The 10,734-nt window shown below is 47.9% G+C and overlaps 1 protein-coding gene across 1 annotated transcript; it reads right to left on the reverse strand.

Moving 5' to 3' along the window:
* Nucleotides 1-853: 853 nt before the first annotated feature.
* Nucleotides 854-6,846, reverse strand: NYX (nyctalopin). The gene is made up of 2 exons (XM_085048898.1): nt 6,810-6,846; nt 854-3,277 (listed from the first exon to the last, which is right to left on the reverse strand). Exons 1-2 carry the CDS (start codon nt 6,829-6,831, stop codon nt 1,878-1,880), a joined length of 1,422 nt encoding a protein of 473 aa, XP_084905024.1. The 5' UTR covers nt 6,832-6,846; the 3' UTR covers nt 854-1,877.
* Nucleotides 6,847-10,734: the final 3,888 nt, after the last annotated feature.

A 10,734-nucleotide genomic window follows, 5' to 3' on the forward strand; every position in this document is an offset into this window, starting at 1 on the left:
GATGCTCCATGATCAGATCTGCATCTTGCAGATAAAGCAGGAGCATCTTTGAGGCATTAATTGACTTGAAAGCCACTCAACAATTGCACAGTAAGGCGATCTTCAGCTTTAATGTGCTACAGAAAATGAGTATGTGGGTTATAAAAACAATTCACTCATGAGGCATCTGTACTTATAGGAAGTGAAATACAACCTTTTGTCTCCCACCATCTGTGCCAGGCCTATTGATAAACCTCCCCTGACAGGATGAAATAGTGCTTCTGTAAAGGCATCCTTAACCTAATATGCCTCTACAGCACTGGGCTGGACTAGGTTTGAAAAACAGCCTCTTATAGTACACAGATGAATTTAGCACTTAAGAAGATTAATGGATTCATAAATAGCCTGGAAATCCAAACTCATTGAATTTAGTTCACGGAACAGGTCAAATAGGCATTTATCAAACCATCTGGCATTTTGATTCCCTGGGGATGCTGTGGTTGAGCTACAGATAACTGAGGAGCCACTGCAGGAGAGAAGGCTTCGTTTTCCCTGTACTCAGCTTTCCTCTGGAAATCTCTGCTTCTAATTAGAAAGCAGTAGATCTTTTCGGACAGAAGTATGTTTCAATATAGTCACTTATATTTTGAAGTGTTGCTGCTTAACACAAACATTAGCACAGTCAGAGTTCTAAATGAAAGTATTTATGCTGTGATAAATAGCTTGCCATTTGCTCTAGACCATGAAAGGACACTTATGTGCACCCATTTGAGTAACCTACCAAAAAAAATTACCAGACTTGTTCAAGGACCTCAAAAAACCCTGAAATTTGAGCAGTTAATTTATTTTTGTGAGTAAAATATCAAATTATTTTATTAATATGCTTCGATACATAAAACATCATTCTTTCTGGTCATATTAGCAGCTTTCATTGAAGATTTCAAAGATAAAACACTTAAGATGCCATATAAGAGAAAATGATCAGTATGGCATAATATGACACACAACATGGTACACATTAGTGGTGGAAATACAAAATATTTCATAGGGTCTGTCATCACCATGTTCTGCCCCTGTTGTCATGCCATGAAAAAACCTACAAATAAAAACAATGTATTCCTTGAAACAATATATTCATTGAAAAATTAAACACATTGAAATGATGTGAATAAGTAGGTTGTTAAGTTTAAGTAGCTTAGCCTCAGAGAAAAATGTTTTGACAAACACAGGTCCATCTGGTTCCCCTGCACCAGTGCCAGGATAACAGGGGGAGAAAGGATCGAAATCCTGCCTGTGGTTGAGGCCAAACACTGTGCCCAGACCTGCCTGGGGCATGTGCCTTCCCCAGATGTTTTCCTAATTTTCATGAGGCCTAGTGCTGCATCCCTGGATGTTGCCCAGGACTGCCCTGCTCCCTCCTTTACCTGCTGGTGGAAATCAGGAGTAGTTTCCCATTGTTCAGCAGTGCCTGCCGTGGGTTTGGGTGTCTGTCAGGACATGAAGAGCGGTCTGGTTTTGCTGCCTCATTTGCTCTCATGCAGTTGGGTCACCTGGAATTGGCCCAATGGAACAAACACCCCACAGACAGACCCCTCTTCCTGCAGTTCCCAGCAGGGGACATCACACATCTCAAGGCAAAATTCAACCTTAGTGCCACTCATCTTCCTGTGAGTATCCAGGAGGCTCTAAGACACCCACAGGGAAGGTTTATCACGCAGGGTGGGACCCAGATCCCACCATTCCCAGGGGAATCTGGGTATAGATCCAACAAACCCAGCCTAGAAGAGTTTGGAGCCCATTACGTATCAGAGGCCCACAATAAAAACTTTTCTCTAACTACTAAGTAGGTGCAGGGACTAAATGCTTTAGCAGGACCCCTGCTCCATACAGCCCTTGGACTATTTGCACAAGAGAACAATCACCGTAAAAAGTGCTGGAAGGTACAAGGAAGAGGAGTCAGCCTCGGTTCTGCCTTCCCCCATGCCTGAAGAAACCCCTTCAGTCTGTCCATCTGGCTGTGTGGTGTTACTGTACACCTCAGTGGCGTTTGCCACCTCTTCAGGAAGGCCCATCTGGAGCAAGAGTTTGGAGATAAGGCTGTTGAACTTGCTCTCTGTGGTAGACCAAGGCTCCCCGCTCGGGGTCGGCCCCTCGGAGGTGACGTTCAGCTCCACAGGGTCGAGGCAGTAACCTTCAGGAGACCTCTCGAAGAGCACATCCGTCAGGTCAATCCCAGCCACGGAGGAGGGGGAGGCACACGGAATATCCCTGACGAGCCTGTAGTTCTCCATCCACTCCTTGAGCCACTCGATGCGGCAGTCGCACTCCCAGGGGTTGCGGAAGAGGTACAGCCGCCCCAGGAAGTACACGGGCTCGAACACCGAGAAGGGCAGCGTCGTCAGGTTGTTGCTGTTCAAGTGCAGAGCCACCAGGCTGGTGAGGTTCTCAAAAGCCCCTTCCTCGATGTAGCTGATCCTGTTGCGGTCCAGGTAAAGGATCTCCAGCTCCCCCAAGTCCCTGAACCAGGTGTTGGAAATGTTCCTGATAAAATTCCCGCCCAGGTTGAGCATCTTCAGGCGCCTCAGGCCATCAAAGGAGTTTTCTGGAAGCTCGCTGATCAAATTGTCATTCAGGTACAGGTACTCCATCCTCTGACAGGCCTGAAAAGCTCGCTCATGGATGACATTTATCTTGTTGTCCTGCAGATTCAGGTATTTCAGCTTGCTCAGGCCCTGCAGGGAGTTATAGGCCACTGCTTCAATCCTGTTTCTCTCCAGGTACACATGGGTCAAGTTCTCCATGCCCCTGATGGCGCCCGGGATCCTTCGGAAGTTGTTCTGGAAGCAGAATAGCTCCTGCAGAGCAGGCAGCTCGATGAAGATCCTGTCTGGGATGTTGAAGAGGTTGCAGTCAGCCAGGTCCAGCCTCACGAGGCGGCGGAGCGCGGTGAAGGTCCTTGTGTGGAGATAGCGAATGTACTCGTTGTGGGCCATCTTCAGCTCCGTCAGGCTGGGCAGCCCCTTGAACGCCCCGGGTGTGATGAAGGAGATGTTGTTGTGGTTGAGCGACAGGGACTTGAGGGAAGGCAGCGTCCCAAAGGCCCTCTCAGACAGGAACTTGATGCTGTTTTTGTCCAGGTTGATGGAAGAGGCTTCACAGGGGAACTCGCTGGGGATCTGTCCCAGCCCGGCGCGGTCACAGAGCACGGAGCAGCTCCGCTCCGGGGTGCACACGCAGCTGGGAGGGCAGGAGCGCACACAGGCCCACACCCCATGGACCTGCGGGACCCAGAGGATCACTGCCCGCCCCACAAGGTGTGGAGGGGGAGAAAAGGATGCATCGTTAGCAAAGTAGGCACAGCAAGAAAAAGAAATTATTACACTGTATTTTCCTCCTCTCTAGCCAGGCTAATTGCCACTTGCACACCAGTGCTGACTGAGGAGCTCTTGTGTAAGATTCCTAAAAATCTTCTGCTGTGGTTTTTAAACCTGCTGAGAATAGATGTCACCTAGAACATCATCTCTGATTAATTCCTCTCCCCAAGAGGGGGCTCACCTAGAATTCAGTATTTCTCAGTGTCTCAGTTGCGGTCTCTCTGCTGCCTGATGGGACATGATTTGGCTAGGGAGCAGGCAGAGATGCTTTAAAGATCAGCAGCTGTGGGTGGGCTACAGCATTCCAGGTGTGGAAAAGGGGAGGGTAGTGCATGCTGAGTCTGGCAGTGGGCAGGGAGACAAATTAATTGCCCAAAGTGTGTCAAATTCATGCTTTTTGCTTCTTTCTTTCCTTTGTTCACTCAACCTAACATTTCTCTACCAGAGCCGTGAGCTGGGGCAGCCGTGAGCTGCACTGCTCTCAGCTCTGAGGGAGATGCAGTGCAGTGTTTGAAAACACATTCCCGCTGTGTACTGGTACAACGGCGTGAGTAAAAACAAAACAAGAAATATTGTTCAACTGCTGGCTTCATGATCTCATCATAGATGAGAAACTGCATCTCCAGCACAGTTTTTGCTGCTTTGCCAGTTCTCAAGACAGTCACCATAGTGCCTTATGTTCAATGGGAGCAGCCACTTTGTCTTCTATCAGCCTGACTTGGGTGGTGTGTGGCTGTTGTTTCCTCCCAAGTTAGTCCCACACAGGTGGCTGAACAACAAGGAAGAGGAGAAGCTTTTGGGGAGAAACCAGAGAAGAGCAAAAGGAATGGGAGACATCAGCCTCCACGGACAGGTTGTTTTGTGGGGAAAAACATCCAGTCAACAAAACATCTGCAAAATTATTTTTGCTTTTAATGCAAAATGGTTTTCCCCCTTTCACAGGGGAAATTTATCTTAGATATAGAGATGAAATTCTTTACTGTGAGGGTGATGAGGCACTGGCACAGGGTACCTAGAGAAGTCATGGATGCCCCAACCCTGGCAGTGTTCAAGGCCATCTTGGATGAAGCTCTGACCAACCTGATCTGGTGGAAGGTGTCCCTGCCCATGGCAGGGGGGTTGGAATGAGATGACCTTTTAGGTCTCTTCCAGCACCCTTTCTCTGCTTCCATGAAAATAAACTCATTAGAGAGGAAGAACTAAAAGTTTTTTTAATTGCTTTCCCAGACACATCCTACCTTCTCCTCAACAAAATGAGAAGCCACATCAGCAGCTTCTGTGTACTCACTAGCAGGAAATTGTGCCATTGCTACTGACAGGTTTTCTGCTGCAGTTTATTGGCTCTGACACAAACATAATCCTTTTTTTCTTTTTTTACAGCAAAACATAGGATACCAACAGCTTTACCAAAGCCACCTCTATTACAGCACTGCTGGGATCAGGAGGGTTTGCTCCACACTCCTGCTGAATGTCCAGAGGGGGAATTTCCCAGCAGCTGGGCTGTCTCTCCCTGTGGTTTGCAGCAAAGCAATTGCCCACTACACCTCTATTCCCATGGGCATTTTTAATAAGACAGACTTGTGAGGTGATATGCCAGGAAGCATCAGCTTCAGCAAGCATCAAGCTTTTATTTTTATAGTCCTTAAGGTTTTAATGTATAGGACAAATGACAGTTTGAGCTGCAATTGCTCTGCCTTTCCTCCATCCTTTCTAAAGGCAACATGCATAGGACTGTATTTAAGGGTTTACACTGCCTGGGTAAAGGAGACTTGCAAAACCAGTGGTTGGGAAAATCCCCACTGAAGGGCATCAACCCAGCAGCTGCCCAGCCTGGTTCTATTCAAACCATCCCAGTTATTGTACATAGGAGAGGTATTTACAGAGAGAGATACACAGAGAGAGCATCACAAAAGGATGAGCTGTGGCCTCTTCATCAAAATTCAGGTCCCATCATGCCTGGGCACAGTATTTTGACTGGAGAATTAGCAAAACAGCATCACTTCAAGGATAAATGATAGTGAAGGACTCTGGGAGCTGGAAACGATTTTAGACAGGTTGTAATTTTGTTTGTCTGCTCTTCTCCTTTTCCCCATGCCCTTATCTAGCAGCCACAGCTAAAGGAAAGTCCCCTTCAGTCAGGGCCCTGACAACAGCTGGAGTCTAAGGACAAGAAGGGGAACAATATGCTGGCCTCAGACTGCTCTTTCTTTGTGCAGCCTGCCCAGGGGCTGCTTCATTTGCTACCCTCTGCACCAGTCCACCCTCTGTGTGCCAACAGGGGCATATGTTGTTTTTGTTAGGCAGTTACATAAACTGAGTGCCAGACAGATTAAGGATTTGCCTGTTCCCAAATGTCTGACTGCAGGTGGTTGTCTGGAAAATGATGGATGCAAGTGTTGCTGCTGGTACAGGAGCCTCATATGGGTTCAGGGTGACATCCAGAGGGGCATTGGTGCATCGGCTGTCCTATAGGTGAGGCTGTCCTGAACAAGCTCAATGTTGAGCTCCAGCTGCCCCAAGCTCAGTCATGTCCCTGGACTTCAGAGCAGACCTCCCCCACTGCTGTGCACACAGTGGGCATTGTAGGAATGAGCCTGCTGATAACCAAATCCCCTCCTTCCCCTCCCTGCTTCTCTAATCACTCAATAAAGGAAATGTCTGCACCCAAACCATATCCAGCCTGTTTTCCTTATACACAAATGCCAAATCTAGGTCCTCTGCTAGTGGCATTTCATAGTAGACTTCTAAGATCTCTATTTACAAGGGTATCTTTGCACTGTGCAGGACATGTAAAGCAAGTGCACAAGGACCATCCAGTGAGAAAAAATCCCCCCAGCAATGGAAGCTCAGAGAAGCCTCTCAGCAATGCAGCCTTTGTGGCAATTTCTCCTCTTTCTTCTGGAAAGGAAGTTGGAAAAAATCCTCCACCTGAACCCCGCCAAACCCTCAGGAGAGCTGTTGCTCAGGGCAAAAGAGATCAGCTCCCCTCTGTTGTTCAGATCTCGTCTGATGAATGTAGCCTGAAATATTCCCATCTTTCCCACCTTACTCCTTTCCCTTCCCTAAAAAAGAATGTTCACAGACAGGGCAGCAGCTGGAAGATTTCCGCAACTCATTGACACAGAGGGTGCTCAAATGAGATATGTGTTTGAGAGAAAGGGTGAAATACAGCAGGAAGGTCAAAAGTATTTGTGACATTAAGGAATAAAAAAAATTTCCTCCCAGGGATGATATCTTTTGCTCTTTTAAATACTACAATAATTCGGTATTTGGAAAAAATAATGAGAGACCAAAAGGTGAGGGGAAAAAGGTGGCAGAGTTTTAAAAAGGGTAAAGAGACGATGATCACAATAATTGAGTATTTAACCACCAAATTTCCAAAGGATCTGTCTAATCCACTACTGGATAATGCAGAATAAGCGTATACTCACCATTTAGAACGATGGCAAACATTACCTTGATTATTCTCTAGTGGCATTTCAGGTCTGGCAAAGCAAACTTGAGGGATCTAAAAGCACACAGGAAGAACAGGGACAGGTTTCATCCTCTGTCATTTCCCTGCATAATTTTTCCACAAAAAGATCTAAGTTTACAAAGGAAGATGAAGGAAAACGCTCTTCTCTCACACACTTTCAAACTGAAGAAGTCCCAGCACCTTCCTGGTGAGTATCTTCCTTCCACCACTGACCTTCTCAGGGAATGCTGCAGCTCTGTGCCACTGCTTTTCAGGAGCTCATCCACGTCTTTCCCCCCAGCCGTGCCAAGGGAAGGTTCCTGTCATCTGAGGTGGGAAAGGATCACCAACAGTAAGAGACTGGCTGTCTCCCCAGGAAACAGATGCTGGTACAGACGAGTGTAACCAGCTCAGCATCAAATAGTGGAAAACAAAATTCCCAACAGAAATCATCTGGATGCATTGCTTACCTGGCCAGGCAGTGGCTGTGTCCTCCCTCCTGCTCATGAGGCTGCCCTTAGCCATACGAGTCAGTCTCTGAAAAGTTGGCATTTTTTTCTCACAAGCTATCATTTAATGGCAGGAAAATCCTCTGTATCAGAGGAGGATTAGCGGAGATGGAAGAATGTGTCTGTCCTCTAAAGCTCCCAAAGCAAAACAGGGATTGCAGACAAACCAAACGGATGCTTTCTCCCCTCTGCCAACCTGCTCTCCCCCCACCATTAAAAAAAAAAATACAGTCCAGAATTGGACTGCTGCCACTCAAGTAGCATTGCTGAAAGTCATTACTCCACTCCCCATTATGTAATGGCAGAAGAGGTGGGAGAGTGCTGCCTAAATGGAATTAAATTTGGGGGCAATCACAGGCTTATGGCTTCTCTTTGCTGAGCTCTCCAAACAGACACAGCTTGAGACTCTCATCCCCCATGCACATTTGCCCAGCCCCAGCGTGGCTCACACACTGCTAACAGGATGCCAGTGTGCTTTGCTTCACTAGGAATTGCTCCTGAAGGACAAGGAGACACCAACAGTACCAGGAAAAGGGTCAGCAAACACAGGGAGCTTGCACTGTGGATATGGCCTTGATAATAATAAATTCTGGCCTGCCTGTGAGTGTGTTTTGCTTGTGATGCAGCTGGCGCATGGAAATCATAAGGACAGCTTCTGTATGTGGTGATGTTTTAACATTCAGGATGTGAATTTAAAGGGGTGTAAAGCCTTTTCTGACAGAATGATGATGGTTTCTTTGGACAGTGGGGGCTGAATAAGTGAGTTATCTCAGCCTCCCATGCCTTAGGTAATTGCATTCACCATGTCAGAGGGAAAAATTGCTCCACTCTTTATTTCCAAGTGAATTATTCTGCTTTTTTATTTCCCCAGGAAATGGAATATCTGATGAATTTATGGTTGATACAGCAAGAAAGATTCAGCTGGGAACCAGCCTGCTGCTGCTCAGCTCTTCCTGCAAATTAAAGCACCCAGCTACATCAGGTTTATTTTGGTTTGGTTTTCCATCAGTCTTAAGGCATCTGGCTGCCACCTCAGGAAATCTGTCTGTCCAAACAGTGTGTAAGCAGGCTGTGCTGGGGGCAGGCTGGAGAGCAGGGGTGTGACCCATAAAGCACAGATTTTAGCTGAAGATGCCTGTCCCCACCACCTTGCTGTAACAAACCCTCCACCTTTGTGCTTCGGTGCTTCGCACCACGCTGCTTTGCAGAGGAGGAAAGAGATTTGCAAAGCCACAGACAGGCACGTTGCAGCCTCCACCACAGAGCTGAAGCTGGAGACCTTGTGGGGACAGAAGCAGCACCAGCTGGGTCCTCACCAGTGCTGGGGCAGCTGATGTTTCTCCTGGAAGGCCTGGTTCCCATGGGAATACCCGGAAGCCTCAACCTATCTGATCACAGCAAGCAGATCACTGGCCTTGCAGCCATGAAGAAACTGAGAGGGGAGGAGGAAAAAGGGCTATTCCCACTTCTTTCGCCCTCAATATTTGCAAGAGCCTTATCAGTGGTACCAGGAATCATGTCTCTCCCCAGGTGCACACGTGCTGTCGGCAAGGTGGGAGGCAGAGGAAGAGGAGGGGGTGTGGGATTTGGGGACAAGCTGGTGTGTGATCAGCTGGCAGCTCCCCAGGGATTAGACCTGCAGCTCAGTTTGCACAGCAACAATAAATCTGCTCACAGGGAACAAGGAGGGGCTGATCTGCACCAAGGCACCACATTTCTGTGAGACCTTGGGGGGTCCCTTGTGTCCTCTTTCATATGCATATCTAAGGGCTGCTGGGATGGAGCATGAAGGACCACTGAGCCTCGGGAAGTGTTTTTGTGATCAGTAGAACCACTTCCCTCAGAGGGGCAGCTTGCAGGACTGACAAAACACATTTGACAAGGAGGGAACTGGAAACCTCTGCTATGTACAGCAAGTGGGTGGGGGCTGGTGGGCTGGGGACTGGTGGGTTGGAGAAACTGGGAGCTGTGAGCCCCTCAGCAGCCACCGTGCTGAGGAGGCAATGCTAGCAAAGCCAGCTGCAGCAGGGGCTGGAGGAAGGCTGGCAGGGAACACCTCTCAGAGAGCTGCTGCAGCAGGCAGCCTCACCAGAGACCAGCACAGGCATTATTTGCTCCTGCAGGAGCTTCTGACAGCAGCTATGCCATCAGCACCCATCCCACACACACAGCTCAGTGACTGCAGCCAGCCCCACTCTGCATTTTCTGCTCTGGCTGGAGGTAAAACAGCTGAAAGAGCCCACAGCCAGCCCCATCATGAGCCCTCCCACCCACAGCTCACCAGAGTTCCTGCCTGGCCAGCAGCAGCAGCAGCAGCTCCATGGTTCACAGCACTGTATTTCCCTGCACCACCCATGGGCAGGAGCCTTGCACACCTCCAGCCCCCAGCACAAGACATTAGCATCACAGCATATGCTGGGGGGAGGCTGAAGGGCTGGGAGTGGGAGACAATTGAGGTCACAATTTCTAGGAAAGTCGGGGAGCATCACTCTGCAAGTGGCTTCAGCCAAGCACTGCAGGTGCACCAAGCAAGACACCCAGTGCCCTTGTGAACTTCTGGCAACTCCTGATTCATTTCCTGATAACCCTTGGTCCTGAAAGGGCATGACCATGTGAGAAAGAAGCCTGAAAAGGAGAAGTTTCAAGTCATCTTAGGTAGGAAAACTTAAATACCAAAGTGTACATAAAGGAGGCACACATTTATTCTTTAAAGAAACAAACTTGGGCTTTAAACCACAGCTCAGCATTATTGAGAGCATTGCTTACATCTGGTTAATGCTGCGGGTTGAGCACACTAGAGATGCTCAGTGCTGGGAAGCTGCTGTGGCTGCCAGGCTAGAAGGAGACTCAGAAGCTACAGACCTTGCTACTGCAGCTCTGTGCTGTTAAAATTTTTGCCACCAAGAGTTCTTCCTCATGATCTATCCTGCTCTTTTTAATCTCTGGGAACTCAGAGAAGCCAGTGGTCAACAGAGAAGTGCAGATGAGACCAGAAAGCTGTAAAGATATGCTGCCACTGAAAAAAAAAAAATCAATAGGTGTTTATAGCTGATCTTCCACCAAAAGAATTTGGAGAATTGAGTCCTGACTGAAGGAACCCGCTCTTCTCCAAAGGTGTGTGTTGTGGGGACATAAACCTTGGCACAGCTTCACCAGCTGGCAGTGAGAACAAGCCTGCCTTGCAGGGAAATCCTGTGCAGACTCAGTGCAAAGATTGCTTCTAAAAGCTCATTTCTTCATGGCCAGGGGTATTTCATGTGACAGTGACTTAAGGATCTGAATGTGGCTCCTATCTCCGACATACATTGATATGATTTAAAATTATTACTGCTTATTGAAGATTAAAATATTCCCTTTATTTTCAAAGTTTGTCCTAGAAGAGCTGGTAGGACTGAAGGTGAGTAGTCTCATCTCACCC

Source organism: Lichenostomus cassidix, chromosome 1, assembly GCF_008360975.1.
Source record: "Lichenostomus cassidix isolate B80296 chromosome 1, HeHo_3.0, whole genome shotgun sequence".
Classification (NCBI taxonomy): Eukaryota; Metazoa; Chordata; class Aves; order Passeriformes; family Meliphagidae; genus Lichenostomus; species Lichenostomus cassidix.

Bases quoted from the DNA above. Each gene is read 5' to 3' on its own strand.
- NYX (XM_085048898.1), bottom strand. From the start codon at position 6,831: ATGCCACTAGAGAATAATCAAG. The intron at 3,278-6,809 runs GTAATGTTTGCC...TGGGGCGGGCAG, and splicing joins GCCACTAGAGAATAATCAAG to TGATCCTCTGGGTCCCGCAG.